We start from the raw sequence: 17,907 nt of genomic DNA, 5'->3' as shown, positions 1-17,907 counted from the left end.
TATTTATACAAAGATTTATTTGAATGTGTAGCAAAAGTCCTGATAGTCTACAGTATTTATTTTACATTTATATGCACACATCAGGAGAGCATGGATATTGACTACCCAGTCTCACAAAGTTTCGTGATATAGTCACGTTTTTTTTTTTAATTCTTTTTTCATGCCATTATCACAAATCGCGTTTTTTCGTGATCGTATAACGAATTCCTGTTTTCGTGTGATAATCACGTATTGGTTACTCAACTGCTTTTTTCTATTTTTAAACCATTGTCGCTTCGGTTTAGGGTTAGATTTGGTGTTTGCATTAGAATGTCACTTTATATATTGGTTTATACTATTTTTTCTGATTTCTTTTTTTATATGTCGCCTGGCGTTAGGGTTAGAGTTGGGTTTGGTTAGGGATGTAATTTTATGTAAATCTAACCGTAAACCGAAGCGACAATGGTAAGAAAATTGGACAAAACAGTTGACCAACCAACACGTGACAATCACACGAAAACAGGAACTCGTCACACGATCACGAAAAAACGCGAAAATTCGTGACAATAGCACGAAAAAAAAAACGTGACTATATAACGAAACTTCGTGAGACCTGGCTGCTATTGAATGCACTTTAGGGCGTTTCTTTACACTTGACGTTTTTGATTCAAGTAAGATGAACACATCAGATATCCAGAGGTGTGTGTGAGTGTTTTTGTGGTCACTAGCAGCAGGATTTCCTCTTTAATGGCTGATTCACCAGACTGACGGTGTTGACCCAAACCTTGTCCTCCTGTTCTTTCAAGACCCTACAAACATATCAGCAAGCATTAATAAAAAAAGATTAAAAAAAACTATATTCAAGACAAGTAAATTTAGTTGCTGTTATAACACGGGGCTGTTGAATGTTTCATTCTGATTAGTTGATAGACATCCTAATAGTGCGTTCACACCAGCCGCGGTAGAGGCGACAAAAACGCGCTATTCGCACATAGTTGGACGCTTGAACATTTTGAGTTTCCTCGCTTCATGTGCGTGTGAAAGCCACGCGTGAAATTCTAGTCATTTAAGACATTCACATGGAAATTCAAGTCATGGGAGGGGCTTCTGCGACTTCGCTCGCTCCCTGTAATCACGTCACTACTAGAGCAAGCTCCTGATTGGTTAAAGCGGTACAACTATCCGCCAAAGTTCAGATTTTTCAATGTTTCCCGTGTCAATGTTCAATTCGTGCGGAAATGACAGGAAAAAACAAAATATTTGCACTTAAAGGCGGAGTCCACGATGTTTGAAAGCCAATGTTGATATTTGAAATCACCTAAACAAACACGCCCCTACCCCAAAAGAATCTGGACCTTCTGTTGATAGACCCGCCCCACACATACGCAACCCGGCAAAGATGTCGGTTAGTAGACACGCTCCTTACTGCTGATTGGCTATAAGTGTGTTTTGGTAGTCGGCCCGTCTCCTGTTCCAAAGCGTTTTTCAAACATCGTGGACTCCGCCTTTAACATCGCAGAGCAGTTCAATTGAAGAATAAGTCTGAACTTTTTGAACATTTTGAGTTTATTCGCTTCATGTGCGTGTGAAAGCCGCGCGTGAAATTCTAGTCATTTAAGACATTCACATGGAAATTCAAGTCATGGGAGGGGCTTCTGCGACTTCGCTCGCTCCCTGTAATCACGTCACTACTAGAGCAAGCTCCTGATTAGTTAAAGTGGAGCAATATCCGGCAAAGTTCAGATTTTTCAACGTTTCCCGTGTCAATGTTCAATTCGTGAGCAACGCGCAGTCCGTGCCATTCGCTCGTACCGCGACGCATGATGCTTATTCGCGTCTTTGCATTAACTTAACATGACAATTACTCACGCTTGCTGCCCCTTTCGCGTCTGGTGTGAATGCTTTATAAGGATGTGCATAATTTTTCAATAAACGCACACCCCTATGAAGTAGTTCTAGGTGTGTCGACCGCATTACAGTTTCATATCACTACGCCAAGTTTAACTGGTTGATATTTTATAAAGCAATGTCGCTCGAGTAGGAGTGTGATGTAGCTCTATATCATAATGGCTGTGATTAGCCCAGAGACAGTCCCAGAAAACAACAATGGAGTATCTTTAAAAGCCTCTTTTGTGAGGAACTACTTTCTTTAACCACGGACTTAAAGCTCACAATGACAGGTAACACTTTCACCCGTTTATTTTGAATGTATTAAATGTGCAGTGTGTAATTTTTAGAAGTATCTCTTGACGAAAATGCAAAATAATATACAAAACTATATTATCAGGGGTGTATTAAGACCTTTTATAATGAACCCTTATGTTTTTATTACCTTAGAATGAGACATTTTTATCTACATATCGAGGGTCCCCTAACATGGAAGTCGCCATTTTGTGCCGCCATGTTTCTACAGAAGCCCTTAACGGACAAACCTTTTTACAAAGCTGTCTACAAAGATGACATTTTTGTCTGGTGTTGGCTACCGTAGCTTCTCTATGCATTTTAAATGCAGTTAAATGAGCCATTGGTTGCAACCTCGCCACTAGATGCCACTAAAATTTACACACTGCACCTTTAACTCAATATATGTAATAGCCATTTCTCAATGTTTCTGGGTCACAAAAGATTAGTTTATGCAAGAATATATATTTATAATATTCAAATCTGCAGTGGATTAGTAAAGACAGCGCCTATAATGGCGTAGAAAATTTTGAGTTCCAGGAGTGACCAGCAGGTGTCAGTGTTCGCTTACCCCACTGACCACAGACTCATCTTGGACACTCCTGGCGGAAACTACGCTGGCGGAATGATACATAAACGATGCAACATGGTGAAGTGATTACCGTGACGATACTAGTGGAATATCTCACGCCTATCAGCCAATCAGATTCGAGAACCAGAACTGTTGTGTATTTCGCATTTTGAAATGTGATTTTCACAAAAACATGTGGTTGGCAATATCTTATGCTCAGATCTAAGAACTAGACATTAGTCAAACTCCCCCCATATACAGTTAACTATAAATAGTCTAAGTAAGGTTTGCATGATCAACAAAATAGATAACACACACACACAGTCATAAGATGATCAAGCTCTGAACCCAAGAAGGAAACCACAAACATTTCAGACAACATGTGAAAATCTTTGCAGCTGGTTAGCTGTCTTGCCTTTTAACATCTCTTTATGTGATTTGCCGCACGTGACAGCTAAACACAACGTGACAACATTCGGTAACAGCTTGTTTTAATGTTCAGTCTTACCTGGCCAGATGTATCATGGCCTCAAGCACATTAGCTCCAGTATATGCACTGCACTCACTGAACAACAGATGCGTCTCCTAACATCAACAGAAAGAAAAAAGAGAGAGAGACTGTGATGATGTTATGCAATACTCACTCTTCATATTACACATTTGCACCATGCATGCATATCTGTTACTGGGTGTCTGTGCATGATGATGTAAACGCTTTTTAAGCTACGGTGCATGCAAACCTGAGCTAGCATCTCTGCGGCCTTCGTCTGCACCTCCCTATCGTTTTCCATGTCCGATTTGTTTCCGAGGAGCATGACAGGAATGGGGTCGCCCACCGCCTCCTGTATGCTTGCCAGCCAGGAGCGCACAGATTTGAAACTATCCACCGCTGTGATGTCATAGATGACCACCACGCCATCTGCCTTGCGGAAAAACTGCTTGGTAATGCTGCGGTACCTGCAGGACGTGTGACGGCACATTTTTATTTCAATGCTTGATGGTTATGGTAAATGACAGGTTAGGGACAAAAAACATTTCAACAAATGTAGAGATTGAGTTTATAGAAAGTATACAAGATGCTCAAACACAGTTTTGTTTATAATATAAATGAAATATGTGGATCAGGGGGTCTCACCTCTCTTGGCCTGCGGTGTCCCATAATTGAAGAGCCACATAACTGTCTCCCAAATTCAATGTTCGTACACTGTAGTCAACGCCTGCTCGGCAGAACAGAGTAGAAATTGATAATTTTTTTTGCATTGGCAATCACTTTTTCTTATTTAAACCACTTTGATTAATGCATCATTGTAGTAAAGTCTTAAGACCACAAGGGGGAGTGTTGAGTCACCGTTCTCAGGTTTGCACTTGTGTTTATGTTATAAAAGGAATTTTAAGTGAATGGATTGAGTTTGACATAATCTGCTGTGCAATGTGTACCGGAGCTCAAATGCAGGGATGTATGACTTCTACATCTCTTTCATGTGATGCTGTAAGCGGCTTAATCCTATAACGTACTGGGCTTTAGTTACCACACATTCAAACACACAATACAGTGAAAATCCTCTTAAATAAAGTGCATAGGTTCGCCTCAAGATGTTAAAGGTTGTGGCTTTGCTTTAGAGAGATGCATGTGAGAATTAGCAATTCATCTGTTGGATTGAATAAACCAAACTGCAAAAAGTATGACATAGATTAGATTTAAATCTGCCGAGGCTCCACGGTGAGCTCCGGCCCCCTGGTTGAGAAACAATGGTTTAGACTATCTTTAATGACTAAATAAATGTATTCAAGGTTTTTTAAATGCCAATACGTACAAAGACGTCTTTTGACACTCAACTAAAGAGATATGAATGACTCACCCACAGTGGCAGAGGTGGTGGAGTGAAAGTGTCCATCACAGAAACGTCTCAGCACTGCCGTTTTACCCACGCTGGAGTTTCCCACCATAATCACTTTAAAGAGACGCTGAGGAACCAAAGATCCACCTTCTGCATGACCCTATAGCCACATATAAACATAGTGTCATGTTCAAATTAATGTGACCCCGGCCCACAAAACCAGTCAGAAGTTGCACGGGTATATAGCCAACTATACATCGTACACTCTTAAAATAACACATCTGGTGTCTAGTTAAGGAAAACACATCTAGTGTGTTGTCCTTAACTTAACACATCTCTGTGTTATTTTTGGAACAACACACTTTGTGTTGTTTTAACACATCTTGTGTTGTCCCTGCTATTTATATGAACTCAAAATCAACACGAAATGACACATGTGTTAAAATAACGCATAAGGTGTTAAATAGGATAACACAAAACATCTTTTCTTAGAGAGTATGGGTCAAAATTATAGATTTTTTTAAAGCCAAAAAGCATCAGGATATTAAGTAAAGAATAAAGATCATGTTCCATGAAAATATTTTCTACATTTCTACCATAAATATAACTAATTATGAATAATTTTTTTATATATGTGTTGCTAAGAACTTCATTTGAACAAGTTTAAAGGCAATTTTCTTAATATTAAGTTTTTTTTGCCCCCTTAAGACCATGAGGGTCATCATTTTGCCAAAAAATTAAATAAAAATATGTACTTTTAAACCACTTTTTCTCGTCTTGCGCTAGCCTTGTGATGCGCCAGCGCGACCTTACATATTACATAATCATGTTGAAAGGTCATACATGACGTATGCGAAACTAAAGAGGACCGCTCTAAAGGAAACAAATGTAGCTTTAAAGGAACAGTATGTAAGAAATGTATATCAATTAATCATAAAATGGCCCTGATATGTCACTAGACATTAAGAAATCATTTTCATTTCAAATACTTATATCACTGACAACAGTGGTCCGGCCAGGATATTGTCATTTAAAAAGTGGAGTTGCAGCCCTCAACTGATGTTTATGTTGTCATGTTGTATATTGGCCACCCGTTGTGTTATTGCAGTACCAGTTTTAGCCACAAGTTTTGTAAATGCAATATCAGTTTTGGCCACAATCCTACATATTGTTCCTTTAAATTACCAATTGTATTGTATTGCATTGCATTGTATTGTATTCGTTCATTCATCTATTTCTATGTTAATGAACTTTGTTATGATTGCCTCTTTGCATGTAAAATAAGGGCCTGAAAACTGTAATAGTAGCTGATATATAAACGTGGATGGTCTGTTTATGTTGAAGAGCACCTATTGTCTGATTCACGTTTTTACATTTCCTTTGGTGTGTAAGTGTGTATTAGTACATGTTAATGATATGCAAAAGGTACAAACTCCAAAAGTAAACGATAACGCGAGTTATCGTCTTCAACGTAAACTCTTTTCTTGGACTACAACAAACACACGGATTGTAGGCAACAGTTTACTTCCTTGGATTGGTGATGTTGTAAAGACAGACATTATCATAATTCCTACCGCTTGGACTTGTAAGTTAACTCCTATTAGCATTGCATTGTCAGCGAATCTTTCAAACATGATAATTAGCGTTACGTTTCCAGCTGACGTAATTGTATTATACCAGATACGCAAAATAACGTTGTTTTTAGCAACTAAATAGGTGCTCTTTAAATTCATGTTTTTGGCAGTGAATGTTTTAATTATAAACATAACAAATAAGCATTTGTTGTAATTCCAAATTGTCCGAATTCACTCACTCGCTTTCGTTTACCCACTCAAGTGGACTATTTTAGTGAACTAATGTAGGGAATAGTGCATGAGGGTATAGGGGGCTTTTTCAGACACAGCCAAAGTGTTCCTGGGTGTAGCACCGTGTTAGCAGTGCAAAGGTTGTGGGTTCGTTACTCAGTTTTCTTAAATCAGAATGTGAGTCAGTTTGGATAAAAGCAAGGTTAATAATTTATTCAGCTGTGTGTTCCCTTTAAGCAGTTCACCTGCTGGAGGGTCTCTTTCCCCACAGGTTGACCCCGGGCTGAAGTGGGCATATTTCCTCCGATCCACTTCTTCTTCGATGGCTTCTTTACCCCCACTGGTGGTGGAGAATCAACAGAAGCCAGGGATCCATTGGAGGGGTGACCTTCATCCTCTCCCCCCTGCTCCTCCTCTTCTTCGCTCAACTGGTGGAGCAGAAGATGGGGGTCTCCTTGCAGCAGGTGGGGCAGGTGGTCCTCCTCGATGGAAATGACCCTGCGTAGAGGCCAACCATCTGGGGGCGAATCCTCCACATCCGTCCCAACGTTTACACTTTCTGTGTCCCCAGCTACCTTCCCATCATCCCCTGTGGTAAAGGGTAGGCAGCGATCGTTCACTGTAGAGGAGGACTTCCTGTTAGGGTGATGAGTCACTTCCTCTTTGTCAACTTCTCTGAAAGCGGTGGTGGAGAGTAAATATCTGTTTTCGTCTTATTACACCACATTGACTGATATTTATCATGAGCATGCAAACATCTCTCACTTTTTGACTGATGATTTTCTCTCTTTGTATTTCGTTGAGGTTGAGCTCGGCCTTTGCGTCCGTGAATGTTTCTTTATTGAATTGTTGGGTTTCTGTATAAAGAATTATATTTCAAAACCATTTTAAATAAATCAAAATGACGTTAAGGGCATGAAAACATAACTAGAGTATGTAAACTTACCAGAAAGCTAATGTCTCGCTCATCTCTTAGATGCTTATTCATTTCTCTGTTGGTAAATGATGATATAGGGTGATAAATAATGATAAAATGTTAAATATTTGTTGTTTGTTTGTCTATAAAATCTCACCTGAGTAGATCCAACTGTTTCATTAAACTTTGTTTTTCTCTCTGCAGTCCTTCTGTAATTCTGTACATCTCCCTGTTAAGGGAAAAGCATTTGTTCATTTTAACACGTTTACGTCTAAACCAAACCAAGAGAACCCACATGTATTAGACTTACATCTCTCTCTCCTTCTGTAGTCGAGATGCCTGCTCCTGCAAAACGCCCAGCTGCTCCTGAGCCAACATCAGCTCCTGGCAGGTGTGTGCGAGCTCCTGAGACAGCTCCTCATTGGTCAGTTTCAGTTTGACGTTTTCTAGCCGGCTCTCCTGGTGCTCGCTGTGAAGCTCGAGACATTGCCGCTCCAACTGAAATTAATGAAAAACAAATATGCGAGATACACAAAAGCCTATTCTCTCTTTAGTTACCAGTAAATATTAATTAAGGGGCAATCTTACGGACTTTCTCGTGAAGCCAACACGGAAGTGACATAAACTGCAATTCATCGACTGGCCACTAGAGACAGGCTTCAGAATGTAGTCAATGCCATAGACCCCCCCCCCCATGTTAAAATGCCTACTTTACAGCAGAAATAAATATATTTACAGCCTGGTACAAACGTGTTTTCATATAGCTAATTTTGCCCTTCATGACAACTGTGGGGGGGCGCTTCGATAGTATTTAGCTTAGCCACATTCATTCAATTGTACCATTTAGAGATAAAGTTAGAAGTGACCAAACACATCAACGTTTTTCCTATTTAAGACGAGTAGTTATACGAGCAAGTTTGGTGGTACAAAATAAAATGTAACGCTTTTCTAAGCGGATTTAAAAGAGGAACTATATTTTATGGCGTAATAGCACTTTTGGGAGTACTTTGACTCGCCTGAAAAGTCCGCTCCCCTTCTTACTCTCATAATGGGAGAGGGAGGGTGTTACTGCTTGTATCCACTAGATGGCGCCAAACCGCCAATTTATCAAAAACGGAAGTTAAAAAGATTTGATGATTTATTTGAACTGCCTTTATGTTTGATAGTCATTCTGAGTCTGATCTCTAACATAAATTCCTTTACAAAAACGCATTTTTTTAAGCTTTTTGCTCAAAATGTTGTATTTTTGAAGAGAAATATCCATATTTCAGTGGTCAAATTAAGTGGAAAAAGTAAATATATAATGAAACGTTTTTTCCCCATTTTGTTTGTTTGTTTATTTGTTTGTTTGTTGTTTGTTTGAAAGCAGAGGGTGTGTTCTTTAATTTGATATAATGTGTATGTTTATATATTTATAGAAGATAATTTTTCCTGCAAGGAATTTTGTGAAACTTTTGTTAAACTCACAAAAATGCAGGTGGGCAACTTTTCTTAAAAAGGCTGGTGGTGAATGAGTTAATATTTTTTACAGTCTATGATATTAGATTAATAGTATGTGTGGTGGCCAATAATGTTTGCCATTACTGATTCTAACCTAACATCTTGTTCCTGTAGCTTAGTTGGTAGAGAATTTACATGTGTTGTGAATGTATGCGTACAATGAACACATAGACATAATTAATGCCTAGATTGGGTCAAGAGCACTTTGGTCCATTGCTGTGATACATTATTGTGCTTTTATCAGAGACACTGCACCTCCCCATTCACTTGTATGTGTTCATGGGGTGGACCAATGTGGTAGACCCTGTCAATTCATGCGCATGCGTCGTGATGCACTTGTGAACGCACGTGGGAGACTGATACGAAAAAGAAAATAAAGTCGTTTTTTTTGCAGACACAAAGTCTTCTCGTCGCTTCATGAAATTAAAATTGAACTGCTATGATACCTTTTTGACCACTTACCCTCCTTTGTTTTTGGAAAAGTTGCTCCAGATCTTGTTCTTTATTGCGAAGCTGCTGCTGGAGGTTCTGGCTGCGCATCTGCAGACTTTCAGAGTCCTGGAAGAGAGAGAATTGAGATGCTAGTTCATTATAACAAACTTTAAATCCATTTAAGAATTAATTCATACTTTCTACAATCAAGCTACTAAACAAAACTAATAGAACAAATTTCTATTTTGGTGGTATTGTTGTTTTATATGATGCAGTGGTTTTATATATGAGCCCAAGTTGAGGTTAGATTAATGCCTAGGTTAACGATATAGCTAGTCCAGCTATGAGTAACCCACTTCTAGCTTAAATAAACTTTTGGTTACATGTGGTTTTTGTGATAACTTGTGAGATGTTTGATCTTTCATCATGTAAGCAAAGTCAACAGTGATTTCAAGCTGTTTGCTTTCATTTATTTATTTATTTCATTTCATTTATTTTTGGGCTATGGTTAGACGTCTGTTCAATTTTCACTAACAGTCCAAATGTTGCCTTGTTCTACTGTAGTTTAGATGTCTGGGCTGTGTTTGGACGGCTATTAGACTTTTTTTAATGCAAAATTGCATCCTGAATAGGAAGTATTGTTATCTTTGTTAAAAACAAGTGGACTGGAAAATGCCACTGCAGGTTTTAAAAAAAGGAACTTGGAGAACAAAGTGGCAAATTGTTTAAAAGTGTTATTTACCTTCAGTATTGCTCGATCTTTTTCTTTAGTGATCTCTTGTTCCATTTCCTCATACAATTTACGGATTTCACTGTCATGTGTGGCTGCGTTTCTGCACAACAACAACAGGACATTAGTATAAAAAAAATTAAAAAATGTGCACTTTACATCATAGATGTGACCATAAACATACACAGAAACTATAAAACTATCCCCAAAAAAGCCTTCATGTAATATCATACCACATACAGTATGTGACCCTGCACCACAAAACCAGAAGTGTTGGGGAAAGTTCGTTTTAAAGGTGCAGTGTGTAAATTTTAGTGGCATCTAGTGGTGAGGGTGCGAATTGCAACCAATGGCTCAGTTAACTGCTCACCCATCGCATTAAAAACGCATAGAGAAGCTACTGTAGCACCACCAGACAAACATGTCATCTTCGGAGATAGCTTCGTAAAAAAAGTTTGTCCATTAAGGGCTTCTGTAGAAAAAATGGCGGCACAAAATGGTGACTTCCATGTAAGGGGACCCTCGGTATGTAGATAAAAGTGTCTCATTCTAAGGTAATAAAAACTTTATACACCCCTGATAATAAAGTTTTGTATATTATTTTGCATTTCTGTCTAGAGATCCTTCTAAAAATTACACACTGCACCTTTAAAAGTAATGCATTACAATATGAAAAAAGTAACTAATTGTGTTACTTTTCATAGAAAGTAATGCTTCCCTTACTTTTAAGTTACTTTTGTGTTACTTTTTCTTACTTGGCTGAGGCTTGATCTCTTTTTAGGCCTTGCAGGTGTTTTTATGATCGCAAAAATGTCAAGCTCTGGCCTGCCATCTCCGTTTCTGACTCAAACTGTTTCCGCTCAATTGCACAGAGTGCGTAATTTTACGTTAAAATGTTCAGTTTAATTCAGTACATTATTTTATTTTTAAATTAAATTAATGAACTGAAAAGTAACTCGCATTACTTTTTTAAAAAAGTAACTCAAATATTAATGTGTACATTTATAAAGTAATGCGTTACTTTAATCGTTACTTCAGAAATGTAATATTATTACGTAATGCGCGTTACTTGTAATGCGTTACCCCCAACACTGGTCATAAGGGTCATGTTTTAAAGGTATATTATATATTACTTTTGAGAACATTAAGTAAGAGAAAAAATACTATTTAATGTCCAGTGTTGCAAATAAAATAATTGTATGTCTCCGATGTATCCTTCAATACCTAAAAGTATTCATAAACTTTAAGTTAACTCCTAAGCTAAGCTAAGTAAAGAGTAGCATTCTGTAGAGAATTACAATAAGCCATATAATCTGTGGAAGCAGGGATTACAAACATATTAGATATAACAAAATTCAGCACTGCTATTACTATGATTAGAGGACAATGCAACGCTCAACGTAACCGCTCTGGTGACGGAAGTCCACTTAAAAGAATCAATGACTTTGGAAATATTCACAAATATAAGTGTGGGAAAGTAGAAAAGAATAGTGGATTAAACAAGGGTAACATAACATGCTGCTACAGTACATACAACAAATGCTCCAAATTCATATAAACGTATGATGTAGTACCAACACGTCACCTCTTGAGGGCGCTCTCCATCTGTTTCCTATCTTGTTGTGCATCTTTGATTTGATGTGTGACACGGGCCAGAAACTCTTCAAAGTTAGACAAGAGGTGAGGTTCATCTTTCCTGAGCTGAGTCCATAGACTGCGCACCTCATTCGGGCTTAAATATAAATATAAAAACGACTGAACTATTACGGTTTATAACATTAATTTTCAGATCAACAGCAAAACATTGATACAGACTCCTCAAAGACATTGCTGGCACCCAAGCTCTCTATCAACATGCTGAAATGCCTCTCTTCATCATCTTCATTTTCTGAAAAACACTCGTCCCATTGGCTCTCATGAAGGTCTTCTGGGACATTTTGAGACGGTGTGAGAAATAAATCCTCTGTTATAGAGATGCTCCGTCTATGAAGAAATCTACCTGGAGAACGGATACAGATACACCTTAGAAATATAAAAATGTACCACTAATCATTTAATATATTATCTAACCTTTATTAATGTCATGTGATAACTACTGAAAAAATACTTTTTTTTACTATTAAGGTCTATACGATATTAGATGACATTTTAAACTTACTGAATCCAGAGGAAAACTCTCCTACGCTGAGAGAGCCGTTTTTGTCAAGATCTAGCGAGTCAAAGACGTTCTCGAGCTCATCAGCAGTTAGCGGCAATTCTGTGTGTAACCTCTAAAATAGAAACAATATGGATATGTTAATACTATATAGATGATAAGATGTTTCGCTGGGTGAAATCGAAATGTAATTAATCACAAGTATACTTGAAATGCAGTTAATAAGGACAGAAATGGGCATAAATTTCATCTAACAGTTGAGGGAACGCTAAACATAAAAATCCAGAAGAGCAATTTTTGAAGGGGAAACAAATAATACCGCCAAAATCGTACTTGTACTGACTAAACTTACCAAAACATTCTTTTTCAAAACCATTTAGCCATATTTATTCCAATTTTTTAAGTTGCTTACGATTAAGCCGCCAAAATACAATGCAATTTTAACTTAACGGTCCAATGATTTTTAGCGCCATCTATCGGTGAGATTGTGAATTGCAACCTACGACTCAGACCCTGTCCCAAATGGCACACTCCAGACTTGTGGTCCTCCTCAGAGTCCACACTTTGATGACATCATGTAGTGCAGACTTTAGGGACCCTTGATGCGAGTCCACGTGGTTGCACCGGAGTCATATTTTGGGACAGGCTCGTGCGTAAAGCCGGAAATAGGAAGAGAAGTTGTCCGTCAGTGTGAACTCCTCCCTTCCGTCGTCTGATTGGTCTTTCGCAAGGACTTCTGGGTTGGTAAAGTGCGCAAAGCCTGCTGCAGGGGCAATCAAGGGGCAAAGGGGGTGCTGATGAGCACCCTTCAAAGCGTAAAAATGACAGATGGGACACCCTACAGACTCGTAGACTAAACGAGCACGCACAATTTAAGGCAACGAGACCAAAAGTCGACATGAAGTACGCCATATGGGACAGGGCCTCAGTCCACAGCTCACCCCTTCCTTTCGAAACGCATATTCACGAGTTTACACTTACAAATAAGTTGGATAGATTAAATTTGTAAACGTAGTTGGCGTGCTGTCCATGGAGAGGGCTCTGAGCTCGAAAATGGGCCCCGAACACAGAGTACACAATTTATGCTAGTAAAGACTTTATAGATTTATAGATTTATATTTTATAAGACTTATTTCTGAATCGAGCTTCCTTTACCCTCATATCAGTGCGTGTGATGAAGCCTTTTCCCTCGCTGTCACAGATCTTAAAAAACTCCTCTATCTTGTCCATCATAGCTTTGTGTCCGTGATCCGAATAATTCTCCTCACTTTTATTCGGCTGTGGTTCATCCTCATCTGAGTTACTACTGATGATCCGTGTAGCTCCAACATGTCCAAAGTCTGACATGATTCTGACGGTTCACCTCATACAGCTTACAGTGACTTCTGAATGAGTCGGGATACAAAACTTAATCCGACAGCAATTCCACAGAATCATTCAAGAGACATAATTCCTTATTGGGGTTTCCTGCATTGGACACCTGCTGAAAGAAACAGAAAAAGTGCAATGTTAATAATCACTAGCAGCAAAAAATGCAGCATTCAAATCATCTACACTAAATAGAATTGAAATATATTAGGAATAAAATATTGATGATGGAAAGGAAGTTTCATAAAACATTTTCATGTCATGTTGAAGTTACTCATATTCAGTTCCTCTTTATTAGACTTCTCTAAATGTACTACACCAACTGACCTCTATAATGTAGTGAAATAGTAACTCAAAAGTTATCGGAAAGACAAAGTCAACGTACCTGTACATCTTCCAAACCTTAGTCATCACTGTTGACATCATCATTAACCAGACCGGCTGTGATGTCCCACCACACCACTCAATGTCATGGGGGGAGAGGAAGAGGTTTCTGTGGTGAAATTTCCTGTTTGATCAGAAGTTAAACTTGTTGAGGGTTCGGTGAGAGGGTTTTAAGCAACTACACAATATTTTGTTCAATTGAACTTATACATGGTTGACATGACGTTGCATCAATAAAACTTTGCATTAATATTTTTGCATGCAGGGTGACATTATTAAACAGGAGAATAGTGAATGCTCATTTTTAAGTAATTTAAGTGCAATTTATATTAATTTGTATTACAGTGAAAGTGTAAATTAAGAAATTCAAACTATTTAAGCATCTAAAGTCTCTTAAATAAAAGTGTCGTTTTTAGTAAGTGAAATACTGAAAACTATTTTTTAAACTCTTACCTGACCTGTCAGCAGCAATGAAAAGTATTTTGCTCCTCCAGTGTTGTTGTTAAAGTAAAGTTTGTATACTGCACTATTCATTGAATTCAGTGTGTGTTCAATTCAGTCAGCGTGCGTCACTAAAGGGGGAGGAGCTATGATCAGCACATGACGGTTTCCAAGGAGACAGATGCTGCCTACTTAGGCCTTGAATCTTTACTACAGTACAAATAAAAATGTCCCCCTATTTTAAATGCATTCTTTTGTGTCATTAATGTCAGACTTTACATTTCTAGCATAGCCCATACGACAAAAAATATATTTTTAAAGATAATTTTAAATATATTTCAAAGTATACAAAAATTGGCCAAAAATATGTACTGAAATATATTATAAAATATGTTTAAAAAGTGTATTTTTCACCAATATATATTTTTGGCCATTTTTTGTATATTTACAAATATAATTAAAAAAAATATATATTTTAAAGAATTTATATTCATGTCGCAATGGAAGGAAAACTTCGTTTTTTACAAAAATAAAAAACATAGCAGGTTTGAAAATTAAATATTTTTCAACTGCAAAAATATACTTATAATTTTATATTTTATCAATACATTTTATAATTATACTTTATACATTTTTTGCAGTATGAGTCATAAAATAAAAAATAAATTTTGTAATATATGTTAATATGTGAATTTTAAAACTAAATAGATTTTTCAAATTGAAAAATATAATTTAACACATATTTAAAACATATTTCTGAGCTTTTTTGCCGAATGGGAGTAATGTGAGTACCGTGTGCAAACGGTACAAACCAGCTGAGCATTCACTTTCGCTGTTATGCAGTTAATTTAAATGTCTCTGTGTTTAAATATATTTAAGTAAAGAGGTATTAATTACAAATGTAGCTATATTGTACCTGCAAGGAAAGATTTGGGCTAAGGATGTGACCGGTTTGTAAGTGTTGTACTGCCGTCTTCTGAATAGACACTGCATTGCACTTTACATCCACAGGCGCACATGCCTTCGTGTTAAAACAATATATTTAAAATAGAAATCAATGTTTTTTTAACATATATAAAGTAAATGTATAACCTATATAACATATATAAATATATTTTGAAATATGCTTACAAAATGTATTTTTCACCAATATAGGTTTTGGCCATTTTTTGTATATTTTCAAATATAATTAAAAAATAAATATATTTCAAAGCTTTTATATTCATGTCGCAATGAAAGAAAAACTTAGTTGAAAATTAAATATTTTTCAACTGCAAAAATATACTTATAATTTTATTTTTTTTCCAATTCATTTTATACTTATACTTTATACATTTTTGCAGCATGAGTCGTAAAATTAAAAATACATTTTGAAATATATTTTAATATGTGAATGTTAAAACTAAATATATTTTCAAATTCAAAAATGAAATGTAACATATATTTGAAAGATATTTTTTCAGCTTTTATTTTGCCATATGGGAGTAATGTGAGGACCGTGTGCTTTTGGACTACTACACAAACCAGCTGAGCATTCACTCTCGCTGTTATGCAGTTAATTTAAATGTCTCTGTGTTTAAATATATTTAAGTAAAGGGAAATTAATTAGAAATGTAGCTATATTGTACCTGCAAGGAAAGATTTGGGCTGTTATCCCTGACTGTTATCCTAAAGAGCTCCCTCATGTGGTAAGCCAAGAATGCGACCGGTTTGTAAGTGTTGTACTGCCATCTTCTGGATAGACACTGTATTGCACTTTACATCCACAGGCGCACATGCCTTCACGTTAAAAACAATATATTTTAAATATTTTAAATAGAAATCAATGTTTATAACATATAGAAAATTAAATGTATAACATATATAAAATATAAAAATATATTTTTAAATATGTTTACGAACATGTATTTTTCACCGATATTTTTTTTTTTGCCATTTTTTGTATATTTTCAAATATAATTAAAAAATAAATATATTTTAAAGCATTTATATTCATGTCGCAATGGTAGAAAACTTTGTTTTAACAAAAATAAAAAAAGTTTGAAAATTAAATATTTTTCAACTGCAAAAATATACTTATAATTTTATATTTTATCAAAACACATTTTGAAATATATGTTAATATGTGAATGTTAAATCTAAATATATTTTCAAATTCAAAAATATAATTTAACATATATTTGATTTGTTATTGATATTGAGTAATGTGAGTAACGTATGGTTTTGGACTACTGCACAAACCAGCTGAGCATTAACTCTCCTGTTATGAAGTTAATTTAAATTTCTCTGTGTTTAAATATATTTAAGTAAAGGAAATGAAAAGATTTGTGCTGTTATCCATAGACATAATGTATATGATGTTTATGCTGTTATCCTAAAGAGCTCCCTCATGTGGTAAGCCAAGAATGCGACGGTTTGTAAGTGTTGTACTGCCATCTTCTGGATAGACACTGCACTGCACTTTACATCCACAGGCGCACATGCCTTCACGTTAAAACAATATATTTTAAATAGAAATAATTTTTTAACATATATAAATGAAATGTCCTTCTGCTCGTTATGCATCAACAGTCTAATGTCGTTAGGAATAAGTTACACTTGTTCAATTTATTACCAAAGCACGTGTGTGTTTAGTGATAGGCGATTACAAAACCCTTCTTCATAAAGTCTCGAAACATTTATTAATCTTTTGTTTTGAATCAGTGATTCGGAGCTTTAAATTGGCCAAGCGACGTGATTTTAGCAAGCGAGGCTTCATTACGTCATAACTGTTTTGAAAATCAGATGGTTCACCACTAGGGGGAGTTGATCACAAACGGGTCAGTTTTATTATGCAAGTTCATAAAACATTTATCCTTCTGACTGATAACACTACCATTTAGCTACTTTTGTTTATTAACAGATTTAATGACAAACATGTGCATAATCAAAAAGGGATTAAAGTGTTAAAGATCTGTTTGGCCTAAATAAAACTAAAAACACAATACGCTTTTACATATGGCTTAATTAAGTTAAATCATTTATATTTTTTAAACATATTTTCAGAAAAACCTTTGAATTATTTTATAAAAACTACTTTGGACTGAGATCTTGTTGTTTTACAACGTTTTCACCAGCAGATGGCGCCATATGTAGGTATTTGGAGCGCAGAGGAGTGTTGTGTGCTGTTGTTTCAGTCATGACCGCATGGTGGCAGTAGAAAATAAATCAATCAATCTCACACTGTGATTAATGCTGCTTATATTATTTTAACAATCATATTAGTTATTCATTGCATCTTCTGCTATAGATTAAAAACAACATTTGTTTCTGCAATGCAACAAATAAATTATACAAGCTGACAGCACAAATAATTTTCATGCATTACCGAGAATGCTGACAGTGTGGACCTTTGTACATTAGGAGCATTGTTGTTATATATTTGTTGTAATATAAAATCACATTTTTATACAAAATTGTTTTATTTTTATACTGTGCATAGGAGAGACATCAAACAAGATTTATGGGCCTGATATGATTATGAATTGAAAGATGACCGATGAGATGGAGGCAATCATTGATCTCTCAGACTGAATATTGTCAAACAGGTAAGACATTTTATAATAAC

General features: G+C 36.3%; 1 protein-coding gene across 5 annotated transcripts; it reads right to left on the bottom strand.

Annotated features, from left to right (window-relative positions):
- Positions 1-231: 231 nt before the first annotated feature.
- cracr2ab (calcium release activated channel regulator 2Ab) lies at positions 232-15,341 on the bottom strand. 5 transcript variants are annotated; one of them, XM_055191320.2, is made up of 18 exons: positions 15,217-15,341; positions 13,861-13,983; positions 13,263-13,590; positions 12,111-12,222; positions 11,768-11,951; positions 11,538-11,684; positions 9,965-10,055; positions 9,253-9,348; positions 7,601-7,788; positions 7,448-7,519; positions 7,321-7,366; positions 7,140-7,231; positions 6,620-7,049; positions 4,591-4,729; positions 3,867-3,948; positions 3,472-3,688; positions 3,240-3,316; positions 232-788 (listed from the first exon to the last, which is right to left on the bottom strand). In XM_055191320.2, the coding sequence occupies exons 3-18, from the start codon at positions 13,452-13,454 to the stop codon at positions 704-706; spliced, it is 2,250 nt and encodes a 749-aa protein (XP_055047295.2). In that variant the 5' UTR covers positions 13,455-13,590; positions 13,861-13,983; positions 15,217-15,341; the 3' UTR covers positions 232-703. The 5 variants fall into 5 exon arrangements, with proteins under 5 accessions (XP_055047295.2, XP_055047297.2, XP_055047293.2 ...); XM_055191322.2 differs by having other exon boundaries at positions 13,263-13,587; XM_055191318.2 differs by lacking the exon at positions 15,217-15,341 and adding an exon at positions 14,313-14,426.
- Between the last annotated feature and the right edge of the window lie 2,566 nt (positions 15,342-17,907).

The sequence above is a fragment of the Misgurnus anguillicaudatus genome, chromosome 1 (genome assembly GCF_027580225.2).
Source record: "Misgurnus anguillicaudatus chromosome 1, ASM2758022v2, whole genome shotgun sequence".
In the NCBI taxonomy this organism is placed as follows: Eukaryota; Metazoa; Chordata; class Actinopteri; order Cypriniformes; family Cobitidae; genus Misgurnus; species Misgurnus anguillicaudatus.
Note: the sequence above shows the minus strand (reverse complement) of the source record. Positions and strands in the feature narration are given on the sequence as shown.

What these genes read in the sequence shown, in the direction of transcription:
- cracr2ab (XM_055191320.2), bottom strand. Translation starts at nt 13,454, where the DNA reads ATGTCAGACTTTGGACATGTTGGAGCTACACGGATCATCAGTAGTAAC. An exon ending in ATGGAGAGCGCCCTCAAGAG is followed by an intron (nt 10,056 to 11,537) that starts GTGACGTGTTGG and finishes GTTGTTGTGCAG; the next exon opens with AAACGCAGCCACACATGACA. An exon ending in AAACAGTTGGATCTACTCAG is followed by an intron (nt 7,367 to 7,447) that starts GTGAGATTTTAT and finishes ATTTACCAACAG; the next exon opens with AGAAATGAATAAGCATCTAA.